This window comes from Diuraphis noxia, unplaced genomic scaffold (genome assembly GCF_037042655.1).
Source record: "Diuraphis noxia isolate RWA-SAM2 unplaced genomic scaffold, SU_Dnox_SAM2 contig0004, whole genome shotgun sequence".
In the NCBI taxonomy this organism is placed as follows: Eukaryota; Metazoa; Arthropoda; class Insecta; order Hemiptera; family Aphididae; genus Diuraphis; species Diuraphis noxia.
In genome coordinates this window covers 28,085,414-28,105,295 of record NW_028301714.1, presented here as the reverse complement: position 1 = coordinate 28,105,295, position 19,882 = coordinate 28,085,414, and the positions used below count along the sequence as shown (strand labels likewise).

The window sequence follows — 19,882 nt, the reverse complement described above, 5'->3', positions numbered from 1 at the left end:
ATATATATATATATATATATATATATATATATATATATATATATATATATATAATAGATCTGCATATAAATAATGTAGATATACATATTACCTACGTAGGCAATGTTGATTATTATTAACAACTATATATTATTCTATTTTTTTCTACTTGATTATTATATGATTCTTTTTTTTTTTAATTGTATCTAAATACAATAAATATATTATAATAAATCTGTACCTACATAAATGATGTAATCTTAATTAATCAGTTACTTTTATTTCAGGTAAAAAACCTATCAGTGGAATACATTTTTTTTTCAGGTTGCCATAAATGAAAATACATAAATGTACCCGTGAAGTTTACATGAAAAAAGGTCTAAAAAGGTCGCAATCGGTAGAATTTACATGCGTCCCATAGTCCCATTAGTTCACCATGCAACGCGTTAAATGACGACCCTGAGTGCTTAACCATTCCCTCACTTTCGCCACTACCTTCTCCCGTTCCCCACGTGACTCTCGGATGGTTAAATAAATTATAAAAGTTAAACTTATAGGCTATATAGACTATAGTTATTTGAAGCTATGGTGATAAATGATGATAAATAACTAATAACTATAATCACTTGTCGTGACTTTTGCAATGATCTTTTCCCACAAACTATCAATGTATTTGACATAGTGAACATAATAACGAAAGAAAATGTTTAAAAGTTACTGAGAAATCATAGTACCTGACTTGTTATAGTAATTTTTGACGTGGTTTTAAAGCTAGTGTACAACCAGTAGGTATTTAAAAAAAAAATAAAAATTTTCGATTACAATAAAGTTGGGTCATCTTATCATATTTAATTCGTATTCTGTTTACTATAATAATTTATATAATAGTATTTGGTAAGTAACTTTGACTTTCTACCTTATTTCCTCATTATAATTTTTTTCGACATAAAATGTGCTATTAGTAACACGTATAATTCTGTATACTTCTTACACATAAAGTACATTAATAATTATATACTTACGAGATAATTTGTTTTTTGATTCTTAAAAATGTATTTGCCTGTGAGCACACGTGCTCCATTTCTTATTTTTTACCGTAAATTTAATCGTAATTGATTATTTTTGTTTGATTCTTTTAAATGTTGATTAATTTGTGCTTACTAAATAGTCGCTCTTTTATGAGTTATTATATTGTAAATAATTTTCGGTTTTAGGATCTAGAGATTACCGACTGCAGTCTGTTTTTTTTTTTCTTCAAAAGAATTCAAAATACGTATTTGAATATACATTACCTCAGGTATTTTACAATTTGATTTGTCATGAAATAAATTTTATATAAATTCAAACTTCAAATGTGTATTGTTATCTATGTCCGGCCTACTATCATTATTATCATTTATCATTATATTCGTTTATCTGTCTGTACTTCTATAATAGTTTAGTCGCAGCTTCCGCTAAACAAAACAGAGTTTTAGATTATAACAAAATTAATGAGCACTAATTTATCGCATTTTATAGTTTATTATTATTAAAACAGTACATCGAAAAACATGACGTGTCATAACGATTGACGATCGAGCAGATTGAACTAAGTTTAATTGTGTGGTCAGTATTTTCAAGATTAGTATTCACTTTTCCATCATAAACACAGAAATCAATCATGGTAAGTTAATAGAATCTTTTAACTTTCAAAAATCTTATAATTATTTTTGATATACTGCCTATTAACAATAATATTTTATACCCAAAAAAACTTTACAATATTAATTCTGTTTTTCTTTCAAACGCAGGTTTTATTATTCAAGTGTATAGTCCTAACGTTTTGTCTTTGTTCAATGTATGTATGTGGAGTACCAAACACCAAAGAACCGGTTTTAGAAAAAGTAGGATTTGTGTTAGATTTTTTTTGATACAATTATTTATTAACACGTTAACTCTTGATGTTTAATATTATTTTTTGTACATGAAGTTACAAGCCCAACAGCAACATTTTAGAGGTGAAGAACACAATACAGATTATGACCACGAAGCTTTTCTTGGACAAGAAGCAGAAGAATTTGATAATTTAACTCAAGAAGAAAGTCAAAGGAGACTTGGGTAAATTTTATTTTTTAATAAGTAAATTTGTCTTAGTTATGCCATTACAATTTTATGTACCTCCTATTTGGTTGTGATTTGTAGTGTAATAGTTGATAAAATTGATAAAAACAATGATGGATATGTAACTCAAGAGGAACTTAAAGATTGGATTAAATTTACTCAAACTCGTTACATAATGAATGACGTGCACAGCCAATGGGATAACCATAAAAACTTGGAAAATGGAAAATTATCATGGGCGCTATACAGAAAGGATACATATGGATTTATGTCTGGTAAGGTTAGGTTAGGCAGTGATTTTTTTTATCCATTTACTTAATTACCCACACTATTTTGACTGAACAAATATGTCTTTTTAGATGACGAAGCAAAAGAAGCGCATAAATCAGATGATTCCTATACATATGCAAAAATGATATTAAGAGATAAGAGAAGGTGGGCAGCAGCTGACGTAGATGGTGATGGACTATTGTCCAAAGAGGAGTTTATTTCATTCTTGCACCCTGAAGAAAGTGTTCATATGAAAGATATTGTTGTATATGAAACTATAGATGATATGGATAAAGATAAAGACAACAAAATATCAATGGATGAATATATTGGTGATTTAAAAAAATTAATTTTTTAGTATTAATGAATTTTACAGTATAATTAAAGGTTATATAATGTAAAAATGTATAGTAAACTTATAAGTAGAGCGAGGATTTGTATACATTTGCATATTTATTCTGGTTGATCGTATGATATGTGATACCTATATGATATATGATAAGTGAGCTCAACATTTGTTGCATGACATAACGATTTAAAAAATGAAACTTTGTTAGTGCATATTTTTCCATATTTCGTCATTTGTCCATTTTAAGGGCTTATTTTACAATTTTAATTGCATATTTCGTCTTTTAGTGCATATTTCGATGTTTTTTTTGGAAATTTTTTAAATTTTTTAAATTTATACTATTTTCAATTATAATATAAGAAAAAAATAATTATATTTTTATACTTTTGATTGTTTTGATTAATATCAAAATATCAAAATATAGGTAAGTATATTTATTTCAGGAGACATTTTTGATATAAATTGATTCCTTTTTTATATATTATAGATTAAAGCTACCTGAAAATAGTGAAAGTGGAAAAATATAGAAAAGTGTTTTTAGTATTGTTCCATAATTTTTTTAAATAATATATTTTATTAATTTAATGTTCCAAAAATGATTTTTTTTATGCATATTATTTTATTTTCCATGCATATTTTAACATTTTAGTGCATATATTTATGCATATTTAAGATTTTTTAGCGCATATTCGATTGATTTTTAATGCATATAAATCCGCGCTCTACTTATAAGCCCCATTAGTGAATATACTTGACAAATTTGTCAAGTGTATGCTAGTTGTGGAAATACTTAATAAACAAATTACTTGCTAAGTTACTTATTTTATTATTAGTGCACTTGGAAGCTGTTTTAATAATTAACTTAACTCTTTATCTATACTAGCTGATTTGTTTCCTGGTGTGGAGCCAAATGAAGAACCAAATTTCATTAAAAGTGAAATAGAACAATTTAAAACATACAGAGATAAAGATGGTGATGGATTTTTAGACATTGGAGAGGTCTGGAAGAATATATTTTATTTAAACTCATAATTTTTATGATTTATAATAATAATTTTGAATTTTAGATCAAAGATTGGATATTACCTGATAATTTTGATCATGCCGAAGCAGAGAGTAGACATCTTATTTATGAATCAGATTCAGATGCTGATGGTAAATTAACTAAAGAAGAAATATTAGCGAAATATGATTTGTTCGTAGGATCCCAAGCAACTGATTTTGGAGAGGCCATCATAAAACATGACGAGTTATAAAACAATTACAAAAATATATTTTTTAATATTATAAAATAATATTTTTATATAACGAGTCAATATATTTATATAAATAATATTAGTGTAGTAACCTAAAAATATTATTATTTGTATACAACATTTATTTTGATATTTAATAATTATTAAATGTTAAAAATGATCTGACTGATTCAATATGCCAAAACTGTTTTTTCTTTTATATTATATGATTTTACACTATTTATATCTGTTTAGTTATTTTGAATTTTTATACTTAAAAATATAAAACTGTTAAATTATATTCTTTTTTTATTGATCATTTATTAATATTATTTTTAAACAAATTTTTGTACTTATATTAATGTAATGTAGTACTACTATGTAACAGTACTTATCAGATTTATACAATTGTTTTTTCACCACAAATTTTGTTTTATTTTTTTCATTAGTAGTGAATATTATAATTTAAGAGCCACTTGTACTTTCTAAAACTAATTTTCTGTAAGTCAACTGTTCAAATGTGTTAAATTTTTGTATGTTTTGTGCTCATGTATTTACTGTAAAACTATTTGTCTTATTTTTGACTCATCACATTATAGACTATTGATAAACAATAAAATATTTTTTTAACCATCATTTTTAAAATATACATTTAACTTTTTATATATTAGCAAATGGCCCCGGAAAAAAATTAATAATAATTATTAAAACAACAACAATAATATTAGGCAACTAGAATTAATATAAGAAATAATGTAAAATTAAAACTAATACTAGAAATTATATTAAAATAAGTTTGGTAACTCATGACTCTTTGTTTTTTGTACAGCCTTGAATTAGCGGTTCCCAACCTTTTTAGTTTTATAGACCATCAATGATGTAAAAAACCATTGAGGCCCACTTACGATATATAGATTCCAGGTATATAATATAAACACGCACAAAAATAAGACGATAGAAGAAGTATAGACGTGTATAAAATCATATTAAAATCTCGATGTTGTTTTCAATAAAAATGTTCAAACCCTTGGCATAGAAACTATTTGAATTTGACAGTTATTTTCGTCAACATAAGTGAACCCAAAATTTAAATAATGCGTCTACTAATCTTTCTTATTTTTTTTTTAATTATAGAGAATATCATCAATGATATTTCTTATTTTCATACTTGCATATCAGCTCAAAAATTACGTTTTCGTTTAAAAAATTTTCCATTTTTGTTATTAAATAAGTCGTTACATTATATTCATTCATACACGTCTTACACTTTTCTATCATAGTCTATTGTCTATAGAAGTCCATAAAAGTAAGAATGTTATAACAATGAAACTTACTTTACGGATTCGGATTTTTTTTTTCACAGATTTTAAAATGTTGGCGAAGCACTTTTACCAAGTCCACCGAACACCGGTTAAGAACCGCTAGCATAGATACTTGGCCAGTGTCCGCAGTCCAGTACCACATTGCTCTGGCCCATGGGTTGGGAACCACTGGGCTAGATCGTAAGTGCACCCCTAAGTTTTCCGTCCATTTAATGGCATCTGCGCTCTCTATGTATTTTCTCAATACTTCCTGTGAATTTTGTAACAGTGCATTCTTCTAATATGTGCCTGATGGTTTGACCATAGCTACCTACACAAAGGAAATTCAATGATATCACTATTCCCTACTTGTAAAATAAGTAATTGCGTTTCCCCCGATTGGTGCTGATTCAATTTTGGTTGGCCCATAGGCTATCGAGGTTGAAATTAAAAGTGTACCTATATTGTGATTCAAAAAATAAAAAAAAACCTAAAAATTATAAGGATAACAAAATATTTTCAAAAACAATAATATTTTGTGAGTAATAAATATCTGTTATGAATCGCACGGTTTATAGACAACACAACCACCGTGCCACGTATACGTAGTTAACCACCAGTCTATATATTTCCAAACTTTGAATAAGTCCATAAGGGCATAAGGATGAGATGTCACTATGTCAGATCCATTTGTTTTCTCTCTCAGGCCCATTTGCAAATTATGTTGTTACTTTTAATATTAGAGTGTATTCAGTGGATTCATCTATTATCAAACTTTAAGTTAAAAATTATCTGAGTCGATTCGTCGACTATTTTATGATATTTCAATTTTTATGTAAATTTTGAGCATGTTAAAATGTTTATACATATATACAATGTTAGATTGTTAGCATAACAATCTAAACATCGTAAAAAACCAACATAGTGACACGGGTAATGTTCTTAACTTAAAGTTTAATCATAGCAGGCGAATGCATTTAAATATATTAAAAGTAACAACACAGATTTGGTTGAGTTAAATCAGCCATATTAAGGGACGGCGCGAGGGGGGGCAATCGGGGCTATTGCCCCGGACCCCGCCGCGATTTTAAAATTATAATCAAGGCCCCGCAGTTCTTAAATGATATTTTATACTGTTCAGAGATTAGTTAGTTTGGATAATATGTAATGTGACTGTTATTTATTTTGCCCAGGGCCCCGCAAATCCTAGCGCCGTTCCTGGCCATATTCAATAAGCTGCAGCCCGCCAATTATTTTTTGTGTGGCCCCAAAAAACTCGTCGCATTAATACAAAATTTTAATTAAAAATCTAATATCTAGTCTCACTTCAAATCCGCATGCCATGACGCCATGTTTTATATTAATAGATGAAAATTGAAAATCGTTTTAAAATTGTGTTTATTTCAACTTGTCTCGGCTCGCTTGCTATCGGCGACGGTCGATGAGCCGCCAAGAAAATTCCTACAGTGCCACAGTGGTCTGGCCTATATTTGCATGTATTACAATTAACACTCATTACTTCCCAAAATGCGTAACTCGGTGAATTGAATACATTGGTTCATTGGTATTAAATATGGAAAACGATATCCCAAGACGTCTCTATACCTTCAAGTATTACTACAAAGGCACTTTTGACTGTTACAACAAACGGGGAGAGAAACAAGTCGAATTTCTTTCGTCTTTACTTCTTCAGGTTTTATGTATGTAAAAAAGTAACACATTTACTTTTTTTGGTACCCGCCTAAATGAACTACTGTTATACAATTTACGAATACTAATTCACTGGTAACTTCAATCAATATACCTAAGTTAGTAAGTTATAACATATAACTTATAAGAAGGATTTAACATTTGAATAGAACAAAATTACGTTTAGAACTTTTGATAATTTTACAATTATTATTTAAATGTGTCTTTTAAATCATGGAATCTAAGCTACATAGTTACCTACTGAGAAGGGGCGAGTAACAAAATATACCTCTTGGCGAATCAAAGAAAATGTTTCTTAAAAAGTAAATATTAAATTATAATCATTATATCAGAATAAAAAATTATGATATGTAAATATTTGAGTGTTACATTCAACGTAAAAAAGAGCGACAAGTCTTTCGAACACTTTTAGATTCAATTCTTAAAAACAGACATATTCAAGAAAAATTGAGTATGGGTAGTAATGCATATTTTATACAACTAAAATATTGTAAAAATCATCGACAGGAAATAGGAATACAATATTATTTATTAATACTTTATTTAAAGTCAGAGGTTATATTTGGGCAATAAATACTAATGTTGGGTTATGTTTACTACTATTTTGACTTTAACAACTGTCAGTTTGGTTAAAAATGGTGGTTAGAGATTTAAGTTAAAGCAGTTTTTGCAAGAGCGAAGTACAGAGACAAATCATATCCGAAAACTGATAATCAACTTCACCCATTTTCAACGGTTGGCTCGGCAATAAAAAAAAAACATAAACTTCTGAAAAAAATATTTTTGTCTATTTCAGTATTTCGCCATGATTGCAGTTTGTAAGTATTAAAGTATACGATGAACGAACTACGAAAATGTATATTGTGTTGATGACAGCTTCTGTTGCTGGAGTACGGAACGTGGCTATTGTTACAAGTTGGTGATCAAGATTTTCGAAGAAAAATTTTAAGTATATCTGTTCAATATTGAACATTCAATAACAAGTTAAAGACCGAATAACAATAATAATGGACATTGTGGGACGTAGGATGGACTATACTACTGTAGAGTAATAGCAAAGAATAAGTGAAATTCTATTCTGTTTTCTGTCGTGAATGGTGTTAGACATGACAAAATAGATCTATTTTTGTCATGGTGTTAGGTTCTCTTCTTCTAGTTCTTTTTTTCTAACTCTATGGGAGAAATGAGATGGACCGATGAAGGTGTATTAACCAGCGTTGCTACTTTGCTAGTCCATCGACACGAAGCTAGTGAACAGTGAAGCCACAGATTATATGAAAACAGATAGTGCACTTCGATGTAAACAAAAAATGGTTGATAAGATCACCGCCAAGGTCTCCGCCGAAATCAATGTGACTATTTTAGCGGACTTAAAATATTTGAATTATACCGTATACTGGTGGCACACTTGATGGTGATATACTGATATAGTGATATCCATAAAATCAAAACATACAAAACCTCAAACAAATTTTTTAATTTTTCATTGAACACTCGTGTTTTAAAAATCTCAGTTTTTTCAAAATGACTTCTTGTGCAGTTAAATTTTGCAATAATAAAATGTCAAAAACCACAGACATTAGCTATTTTAGATTCCCAAGTGACTTATCGAGGTGAGTATTTAGGTTTATTATATAATTTTAATCTGTATATCTTATGATTTGTTGTGTTACTATTTTATTATATTCTATTATAGGTGTAAACAATGGATGGAAAAATGTCAAACATTACATTTGTTAGGAAAAGATCCTGCTTCTTTACAAAAGAGTTATAGAGTATGTGGTGTTCATTTTGAAGACCATATGTTTTTAAATCCCAGGAATAAGAACCGTCTTACAATGTCCAACAATATTTAGTGGTAAGACTTTTTGTTATTTAAATTAATATATTTTATACTAAATGGAAACTTCTAATTTGGTTTTGCTTTTGCTTATGCTTTTATGCTGCTGCTACACGGCTGAGAGATGCATATGGATTGTTCAGCTACTGTTACGGACCCATACTGTCCGTACTAAAAATTACCTATACATAAGGTTGTGCAATGACACATTTTCGTAAGTTTTAAATTAATACTGCATAAGAATCATGTATTGGAATACTCAGTCTTTCTGGGACCCCTCGTATGACGGAGTCGCCAGACGGTTAGGGATATCCACGACATTCAGAGGCAGGTCGTAACACCACTCAACATCTTTTATTGTAAGGTTATATTTTAAGCTTATATATTCTGTATTCATGCAAGTTCTATTTTAATAAACGTTAAATTACACTTGAACAACCACGACTTATTCATTTTCATATGTTGATGTATGAATCGACCTAGTCGGGATGCAACACTACTATAATTCTTCTCAGGAAATGATCTTTTGTTGCACCCCATTTTTTCCTTCTTTGTAAAATAAGTTAAACTGTAAAATTTCTAATTTGTTAAGTCTAAAATGTATTATCAAATTATATGATTTTTTTCAATGCGTTTGCCAATGCTTTGCAAATAAATAAACTACTTTATTATAAACAAAAAACTGTAATTTATAGCTGAAATATTATTGGAGAGAGAAAAAGAAAAGAAATTGGAGGAAGAAAAGGAAAGGTTAGAATTTGAGGCTCAGGCAGCAAGAGCATCATGTTCCAGTCCTTTTAGTGCAGAATCATCACATTCATTATCTTACAACGATTATACGAATTATCTATATTAAATCATCTATAGATAAATAAGTACTTACCATACAAGATTAATAATATTAAGTAATTTAAATTGTATTTAATTAAAAAAACATTTTTGTAAATTTTAATACTCTTTATGTAGGATTTGATTTATGTAATATGACAAACAAAATGACATTAATTAATTACTTGTACAATTAAGATTTAAATAATTTTAATTTTTTATTAATTTTCACTTTTCTTATGTTGTTTAAAAACTTGATATTGTTTTATAAATTATGAAGCATTAATTTTTAAGATTTATGTCTATTATTGTTATGTATTATATTTTAATTAACTGTGTATTTTTTATATTATTGTAATCTTTTATAAAAAAATATATGTTTTTACATGCTTAATTTGGTGTTTTTTCCAAAGAAATTTTATGGAAATGTTTACTCAACATTTTGGTGGAATCAGAATTTACCTATCGTATTTACTTTTAATGTTATTGTTTATAAACCACGTAAAACCTAATAATAAAGTAATTTCAAACATTAGTGTATCGAAATGACTCAAAATTGATTTTTTGAATACATTTTTTGTTCATTCGGTGTGTAATAACGCAAAAAGATTACACAACAAACAAAAAGATTTTGGTGAAATCAGGAATAACATATCTTTTGGTTTGGAAGAACTTATGACAAAAAATGAAATACCTACGTATAAAACGTGAGTAAGTTATCCAAATTTCAAAAATATTGTATGAATGTATATCAAATAAATTAGCATTGGCATTTGTGGTAACACTGATTTGGGCGGAAACCAATTAGAACACCGTATTCATTTTTTGCATTGCGTTATAGGAAGTGCACTATCTGTTTTCATATAATCTGTGGTGAAGCTACCAAAGTACCGACGACTATACGAGTACCGAAGGGTCAGTTGAGCCCCTGATAAGAATTATAACTGATAATGCAATCACATCACTGTTAAAAATTCGAAAAATATTGTAATGCCTACAATTTTCGTTCTCGTTAATAGTAATACACAGACAATTCACTGGCTGAAAATATAACTTCTGATGAAATGATCGATATAATCTCGATATAACCGGAAAACCATCATGTCAGCATTTAATCCTAGCGGGCCCGCGGAGATATTGAGAGCGGAACAAAAAGATGAGGAACTTTACGAACGAATCAATCGACAGCTATGTGGATTCCTTCTAAAACTCAAAGGTAATTAATCTACTATAATAAGTATGGTATTAGTTGACTTTTTTTGTTAAGTCTGCCATTCTAAACATTAGTTCACTACACCTAATAATTACAATTTTTAGGACATGTGTTTGTAAATGTAAATAAACAAAACATCTATTGCACGTCACAATTACTGTACTACGCTCTCACAACGTTGTTTAAGCTTCAAACACTGGGCGAAGAATATACCAAAATTGTTCAAGTTGGAAAAACTGGAAAACACATTCCAGGACTTATGGTTATTAGAATGCAAATAATAGTGGGATAAATAATAAATTTTTCACCAAGAATTCGTAATTTACAGCAAAGCACTGGTATGATATTAGCCCACGTGTTTGGAGACAGACTCATCATCTTAGCCTTGGATCATTTGATCTTTTACATTCAACATAACAAATCGATAACAAGTCAAGCCAAAGATCAAATTATACGTTTCACAACGACCATAAAATCTCTTGTTCCATTGCTTCAAAGCTTTAACAGAGTATTATTTTATTGGAACGGTTCTTTTTACACGTGGGCAAAACGATTTTTCTCAATTAAATATGTAAGCAAAGACTTAAACTTTAAACCTAAACAGCTTAGTTTTAGTATTTATTTGTACTGTTTTCAAGGTATATGCAACTCCATGGTACCATCCTAAGAGGCCTTTACATGTGTTCAAAATTCTTAGTGTGTTGACTGGCATCCATTTAAGTGTACTCACAATCATGACTGCATTTAAAACACCAAATGTTCAAAAGAACGCAGAAGAAAATCCCAGTCAGCCAATTCCAATGAACAGTGGCAGTAAATGTTCTCTTTGTTTAGAACCCAGACAAAATACCTCACTTTCGTTTTGTGGACATCTGTTTTGTTGGTATTGTATTCATGAATGGTTGCAAACTAATAACTTTTGTCCAATATGCCGCAAAGCATTAAATCCTAGAATGGTGGTACCGTTACAAAATTTTACTTAGGTAAGCTTAAAATAAATTTAATGTACAATTGCGTTTAAATATGGAAAAGGGAAAAATTGCTGTCCTACTGTTTTAATTGATCTGTAAATTATTAATGTATTTTACTAGACATTTTTAAATGATCTAAAAAATAGCTTATTGTATTATGGTTAGACACTCGGTGGATAATCAAATTATTTTGTAATTGTTATGTTATTGATGGTTTACTTTTATAAAAAACAATTACAACACAATAATGCGTTTATTTATTTATTTTTTGTGTATCCATCACCTACTTATATACTTACACACTAGAAGATTAAAATAATTATAATTTGCATTACCATGGCCAATTACTATTGTTTACCAATAACAGGAGTTGTTTGTCATGTCTTACACTTGCATCAGCCTTAATTCTTTAATAATTGTATTAATATATTAAACTATTTAATCATCAAATGATTTCTAATGGAAGTATAATAACTAATAAGAAATTGAACATTATATTATTCTGATTACCGTAAAACAGGGTGAAAAGGAACGATTTTAAAGGTTTTTTGGTCATAAAAACGCCAATTTTTTAGATAGAGTTTTTCCGAAAAGTGTTTTAGATAGACTACACACTGATTCGTTATTATAATGGGAAATTTTTTATTTCAGTCTGTTAGTTTTTTTAATATTTTTTTTTAAAAACGTGTTCCTATTTCCCCGTTAATGGGGTGAACCGGAACATAGTTAAAATGTTCTCAAGTTTTCTTATTCTAACCAACTGGAGGTTGATAGGAACACATTTTATTTTTTTAAAAAGGTTATAGGACATACCTACCTTATTAATTTTAAAAGAAATTTTAAAAAAATACCAACATAATTAATTAAAAACAAATTAAAATAATAATTTATTACATCAGGTATATTTAAAACAAAACAACTTAATTATTTTCATTATCTTTTAAATAACTTAATAAATAATATAACAACAACTTACATTAGAATAAATTGAATAAGTCTTTTCATTTCTTTTTAAATAGGTACCTAACTTAATAAATATCATAATAACAAATTAAATCAAAACAAATTGTATGAGTCTTTTCATTTCTTTTTTAAATAATTCAATAAATATTATAATAACAAATCAAATTAAAACAAATACCTAGCATAAGTCTTTTCATTTCTTTTTTAGATAACTTAATAAATATCATAATAACAATAAACATAACAACAAAATACATAAGTCTTTTAATTTCTTTTTAAGATAACTTAATAAATATCATAATAACAACTTAAATTAAAACAAATTGTAAACTCTTAATTTCTTTTAACAGTCTTTTATTTTCATTTTGATAGGTAGGTTTTTAAGTAGGCAGGTAACAATAATTTACCATTCATTAAAATTTACAGCAAACAGCATTTGTCCTCTTCTTTGAAGAATAGGATGATTTAAAACTCCTATAATATCTTCTTTATTTATCCAACATTTGTCTTCAGGATCAGGGAAAACAAAAATTTTTCCTGAATCCAACTTTGTAGGACTATACTTTACAAAAGATGCTTGAACCTCAGATTGTTTTATTTCCAATACAGTACCAATGAATAAAACATTTTTTGATGAACACTGTCTTGATCCAGAGTAATTGGAAAAATCTACAACAATCCAGGATACCATACCAGGATTTAGTTCTTTAAATTTATTATGCCTGTGCAAAACTGTCACAGGTATACCATATTTTTTGGAACAGTCACGATACGACATACCTGATGTTTTGCCCTCTAGTGCCGAATTTATTTGGTCATCGGTGTACTTTGCCAATGGTTTTTTTCTAACTGTTCTCTGGTATGTACGTGGCATTTTGAAAATAAAGGTACCTATTAAAATACAAATAATATAATTAGGTTGCTACTAAATAACTTATAAATTTTTTTTTTGTTATGCACTTAGTCTATAGCATTTATATAGGTAGGTAGGTAATAGAAATTTTTATAAATGTGGTAGGTAGGTATTGAAATTTGTTAATATTTTCGAGTGTTCCTGTTCACCCCATTTATGACACAGATGAGTAGTATTGAACTTTGAAGCATATTTTCTACTCAAGAAAATACTATAAATTCCAATATTATAGAACAAATCATTATTAATATATGTATATTAACTTTTAATAATTGTAAAAATTGCTTACCTCAACTCCGTGTATGACTTTCCTATGAAGTTTTTCGTGTATTTGAATTTCACAAAAAAAAAACGATAATGATAATAGCTTATCAGTGATAACAAAGTGGTGCTATACCAAATGCGATATAGTCAATATCACCTAAATGTTATTTGAAACAAAATGCCGGTGTTATCATAAAAATTTGTTAACTTTTGCACCAGCGTTATCAATTCGAAACAAATTTTTCTCTTTTTGTTCCTATTCGCCCCGTAGTTCCTATACACCCCATTTTACGGTAGTGTAGATTAAAGTTAATATATTTAAATGAAGTGTTCAAACTCAAAAGAATATTAATATCTGTAATGTAATGAAAACTATTGTGGTAACTATTTAATTGTGTGTTATATTTGGACAAATGTTGATTAAAAAAATTTTAATTAAATTATTTAATTAAACCTAAATTTAAAAATTAAAATAATTTATTAGAAAATTGAATATTTCAAATAAAATATAAATATCTAGATATATTATAATTAATGACATTCAACAGATATTTTAATAAAATTAATAATGATGAAGCAAAGATGTATTACTGTTAAAAAAAAAAAGTTATAATAATACATCATAGATGAATACTATCTCTACTAACAGTACTAACCAGAAAACAGTGGCTTGGTTATCAATATTCTAAGGGTGGTTACCTAGCTAATACTTTTATGAGGTAGGTAATTGGTTAGGGCCAAGACTTATTGATACTTAATTTTGTTTAGCTACTAAATGTATTATTTATAGCTTTATTATTAGCCTTTAATTAATACAATTATCGTACAATTATTATTTATCAAGAACAAAATGTTCTTATTTGGTGCAACAGATAAAAATGTAATGCAATCTGATAAACAAAAATTCATTAAAATGAATATATTTTACAATTAACTAAACATAAATATGGATGGGATAGGTGATATTTTTTCTTCCTGTCATTACAGCAGTAGATGTATAAAAATTAATCGGTTAAGTTATAACCCTATAATCTGTATACACATTAATAATTAATATGTACGTATATATAAACTTATATATTATTGTGTTGCATTGATCTCATCCAATAGTATCATAAGACCAATGTAATATAGGATCTAGAACACTTACAATTTGTCAAATGAAAACAATACATTTTCACATTGATGTACACATTTTTTACAGGTTAATTGGAAACAAAACAATTAATAAGTTTATTGTTCATATTCTTACAAAAAGTAATTCTACATCACTCTAATTACAACATTTAAAAATAATAACTGTTATTAAATCTTTTGGCTATTACATATTATGAATGAAACTAGTACTTATTATCTACTGCCTGTTTATCCAAATTATATGTGGTAAATAGGGTTTTAAGACGCCTAGGTGTCATGGTGAAAACATTTTTCGGGGGATGGGATAGTTGGATACTTATGGTAAGTAATAACATATAACAACAATTCAAATATTTACAGTCAAATATTATTTATACTTATTTTATAATATTATATTAAGGATTTAGAGTGGTAGGTACGGAATTATATTATGCAGTGTATCATGGCTGCTTAATTTTCACCACACAACTGTGTCTACCCACTTTATAGTTCTAATATAACTACAGTCTACAATTTACAGACATATAGGTAGCCACTAAGTCAATACTAAGATATTAAATTGACAAGATTTTAAATCACTCTTAATAATTAATTCCAAAAAATGTCTTTCCATATTATTAAAATAAAATGTCTTCACAAATCGTCAACAAAATAAAAATGTAAGTTAATTAAAAGTCTAATAATAAATTAATAACACAGGGAATGAGAAACCATTCTACTATCTAAATACAATATGTTAAGATCAAAATATTCTATAAATTTAATAGCACTAGTGTTGCATTAGACCAGTTATTACACCCAAATGCATAATTGTATGATATTTATTATTTATACAGAATTGAAATTCATTATTAATAATAAATGTTATGTACTATAACACTGCATACCTACTCCATAATATGTATTTTAAATAAGTTCTACACATTTAAACATATAAGTTTGTTATCTCTATCTAGATGGATATAAACGAATGCCTTCATAAGTGCTTAGTTTATGGTATTTATGATTTATAAAAACATTCATCTTTGTATTGTTATAATAATCTATAAAATTATATAAATGTCAAAATATAATTAACATGCAGATAAGGTGATTTTAATTTAATTCGTAATTGGTATTATTAATATGAATATGAATATGATATGATACCTATACGAATATGACGCGTCGACGCGTGTATATTATTCTATAACAATGTATTACCACTTTAAAATGAATTATGATAATATAACTTTAAGCATGCCTATTAAACGCACGAGTAGGTACTTAAAAATTGAGCGCAATCTAACCTATCTGAGTAGTTTAGTGAGTTCATTGAATGATAGCTTAAATGCCTACACTCATGACAAATTTTATTTTTTACATATTTTGATGTCATTACAAAACAACATTTTTGAAAAAGAAATTGTACACTAATCAATTTTCAAGATTATTAATTTGTTGAAATATAACTCACAGTTTTGATTTCATAGTCTGAAGCATAATTTTTTTATTACAATCGAATTTATAACATACCTATGTGCAATATAGTTACCTAGCTATAATGAGTTATAACTTATGACTTATACCTAAGTTAAATGAATGGAAGTATTGAACTATAACATTGTGCGAGATTAAACGAGTATTAAATGGTGAACTCTAATAAGTTATAAGCTATAACTAATTAACTATGCTTTCAAAATTCTAATTAAATGTATTGAAATACTACACTGTTACTATCAGGAATATGATATAAAAAAAAAAAAATATATATATATATATATATATCATTTTTAAAAGAAGTAAAAAATTAAAAATGTTAACGATGAAAAATTATACAAAGTATATTTTTTTTAAATTTCCTTATTATTAATTTATTATATGTTGTCGTTATCCGGTTTATATGTATGTGTAGATTGATATATTGATCCATTATTTAACTGGCAGAACTAATGTATTAAGTACCTACATTTTAGTGTTTTTTAATTAGATATTTTATCTGAGTATAACTTGAAGTATTTATATAATTATGATCACATCACAAATTGTTTAGTGGCAACCTATGTTTTTTGTTTCTAATCAAAAGAACATTACTTTTACTAGAAATATGAATGTTTAAACTTTAAAGAAGATGACAATAAATTGAGGGTTTTTTTATTAAAAGTTAATTGTTATTTTTATTATTAATAATGTTTTAGTTGGAACAAATGGGAATGCCGAGTAAAATAGCAATAAGTGGTCTCTTATTGTACTGCATCTATTTATAGTTTATACTATTTAAATTTTTATCACCTAAAAACTTCCTGTTCAATAATATCCGATATGAACACATCAAATTTTTAGAATTCTTTTTCCATTTATAAAACTTATAGTACATTATACTTTGGTTGACAGATTGTCATTAAAAATTGAAAAATCTATTTACGATAAAAACTTTAAATTACGTATACCTATTTAAACATACATATAGGATGATTCACAATTTATCCTCACTCCCATGTTCCTAATATATTCAGATTTTGATTTTTTCAATTATTAAATATACTTTAATACTTAAGGGCCTAATTTTCAAATTCTTGAAATTTAATGTACAACTTGTTCAAGGAGTACCTGCAGTGGCGTGATAAAAATAACTCTGTTTTTGATATGAAAACCTTCTTTTTTTTAATACAAATTAATTAGTGGATAATTTTAATGAACAATTTTGTTTGTACAATTTATGTACCTAATTCAAATTTCAAACGAGTAGTTTCATAACTATTAACTTTTTTGTACGTAGGATAATATTTCTCAAAGTGGTTTTACAAAGCTATAAATGTTTATGGTATTGGATCATTTGGATCTAGTATTTACTTATACTTAAGCCTTTTTTTTACAAATTATAATTCTCGAATTTTATATTGATTACTACATTTTTAAAATTTGAATACTATAGTAATATTACCATAATCCCTAATTCCTTAATTATCTTCCAAATCCATTACTTTAGTCCACGGGGCCCGGACCTATATTATTCTTATATCACAAAGTTAAAACTGAGAAAAAAAATTCGTTCGAATTTGGATTTTGCTAAGTCAACATTTTCAGAAAGATAATCTGTTTAGTAATTTCCAAAATAAAGGGGGAGGGGGTTAATTTGAAAAAAAGAAGTTAATATATCCACAAGACACTCCTAAAATAAAACGAAAAATATCAAGAGTTTGAAAATATGGTCCTGTACAATATTTAAAAATTCCAAAAATCAGGTTGTGTATCATAGCGTTATTGACTTAAAAATGGGGCTGAGCACTGCTGATCACTTTGTTTCTGTATACTATGTTATTTAAATTTAGTGATTCAAATAAGTACCCTCGATACCCACTTTAACTGCATTATATAAAAAATAATATTTTTCAAGAACATGAATTTCAACTTGACAATGGATTTTATCTGTAAATCATAATTATATATTTTTATTATTTATTTAATTACTTACATTTTTATATTCATATTTATTTTATACTTATGTTTTGATTTATATTTAATTATATTGTGGCGCCCTTAATTGTGTTGATTTGTATACCTAGACCAACCATACGAAATATATAAAACTTCAACTAAGAACTTGATAGTGAAGTTATAAAATACACATTATAATACATTAAATATGGCAGTTATAATATACCTATAAACCATGTTCAAAAAAAATTATTATTCCAATTTAGCACCCATGCGATTTAACGCTAAAATAGTGTTGGTCGCCCGTATCCATTGTTTTTTTATTACGTATCGTTTCAATTTGGTCTTGCTCAACGCTTTCCGCCGTTCTGCTGTCTTCAACCAGTTGTGTTTGAGTGCTTCAGCAGCAGTCATCCGATCCCTGTGCACAGAGATAATATTGAATTATAAATAATATTTATGTGGAGTTATCGTGGTAGATAATATGCTAATATGCATTTGAATATAGAGATCTACTGAGAAAATATACTGTATGTCTGTATATATGTGTCTGTGCGCGAAACAATTCTGCAAACACGTTGACAATAATATCTATAAATTGTCAAAAATGCTATTGTAGTTCGACCATATTATGATTATGTGATAATATGCATACAAATAAACTCTCTTCTCCAATCAAGCAAAAACAAACGCAAAAAGTAAAAACTCTTACATTAGTAAAATATGTATCTAATAAAGATGACAATGATTTAATTGGTATTATTACGTATTATTACGTATATAGTCTATATTATGTTATGAGTTTATAATGGTATGTCGACAGGGGCGGACGCAGAAAAAAAAATTGGGGGGAAGGTTTGAAAAAATAAGAATAATTACGGTTATTTGTAAATAATTATTTATTGTATTTAAACAAGTTATATATAACAGTTTATTATAAAATAATTAATCATCAATCCTTTTTTGAAGGGGGTCCCCCTTGCGTCCACCACTGTATGTCGATTATTGCTAAGCTTTAGATATTGTTTTTTTCTCACTTATTAGATATGGCATTGCGTCGTTTATTCGTGTATACATCTGATACAAACTATAGATAAATACTATAGTAGTTATAAGACGTCAGATAAATCGTAAACAACTAACAAGTTATTATGGCTAATTCAAACATAGGTACGGACGTAGAATATATACTCCAGTAGATACACTGGTTACTCAATTAAATTTATTTAATTTCAATTGATTGTACGATATTAGTTTAATAGTCATGGTACCTATATATAATTATTTTATACGGGACATGACATTAAACAAAGGATGAGTGAAAAAAATTATTTAGAAACTATACGAATCAAATACACTAGAGTCTAAAATGATAAAAGATATTTATATACA

The 19,882-nt window shown here is 27.5% G+C and overlaps 3 protein-coding genes and 1 pseudogene across 5 annotated transcripts; 3 read left to right on the top strand and 1 right to left on the bottom strand.

Annotated features, from left to right (window-relative positions):
• Nucleotides 1–1,403: 1,403 nt before the first annotated feature.
• Nucleotides 1,404–4,740, top strand: scf (Calumenin B scf). The gene is made up of 7 exons (XM_015523536.2): nucleotides 1,404–1,642; nucleotides 1,770–1,862; nucleotides 1,949–2,076; nucleotides 2,161–2,354; nucleotides 2,439–2,681; nucleotides 3,582–3,697; nucleotides 3,766–4,740. Exons 1-7 carry the CDS (start codon nucleotides 1,640–1,642, stop codon nucleotides 3,952–3,954), a joined length of 966 nt encoding a protein of 321 aa, XP_015379022.1. The 5' UTR covers nucleotides 1,404–1,639; the 3' UTR covers nucleotides 3,955–4,740.
• A 3,639-nt stretch (nucleotides 4,741–8,379) lies between these two features.
• Nucleotides 8,380–10,006, top strand: LOC149055916 (52 kDa repressor of the inhibitor of the protein kinase-like; annotated as a pseudogene). Its single transcript, XR_016191669.1, has 3 exons — nucleotides 8,380–8,557; nucleotides 8,641–8,802; nucleotides 9,480–10,006. The product of XR_016191669.1 is annotated as a 52 kDa repressor of the inhibitor of the protein kinase-like (transcript).
• A 557-nt stretch (nucleotides 10,007–10,563) lies between these two features.
• LOC107173142 (peroxisome biogenesis factor 10-like) lies at nucleotides 10,564–12,044 on the top strand. The gene is made up of 4 exons (XM_015523541.2): nucleotides 10,564–10,828; nucleotides 10,930–11,087; nucleotides 11,154–11,396; nucleotides 11,464–12,044. Exons 1-4 carry the CDS (start codon nucleotides 10,714–10,716, stop codon nucleotides 11,806–11,808), a joined length of 861 nt encoding a protein of 286 aa, XP_015379027.1. The 5' UTR covers nucleotides 10,564–10,713; the 3' UTR covers nucleotides 11,809–12,044.
• Nucleotides 12,045–12,799: 755 nt separating this feature from the next.
• Nucleotides 12,800–14,291, bottom strand: LOC149055915 (uncharacterized). 2 transcript variants are annotated; one of them, XM_089226742.1, is made up of 3 exons: nucleotides 13,962–14,281; nucleotides 13,540–13,650; nucleotides 12,800–13,428 (listed from the first exon to the last, which is right to left on the bottom strand). In XM_089226742.1, exons 2-3 carry the CDS (start codon nucleotides 13,631–13,633, stop codon nucleotides 13,163–13,165), a joined length of 360 nt encoding a protein of 119 aa, XP_089082868.1. In that variant the 5' UTR covers nucleotides 13,634–13,650; nucleotides 13,962–14,281; the 3' UTR covers nucleotides 12,800–13,162. The 2 variants fall into 2 exon arrangements, with proteins under 2 accessions (XP_089082868.1, XP_089082867.1); XM_089226741.1 differs by having other exon boundaries at nucleotides 12,800–13,650; nucleotides 13,962–14,291.
• Between the last annotated feature and the right edge of the window lie 5,591 nt (nucleotides 14,292–19,882).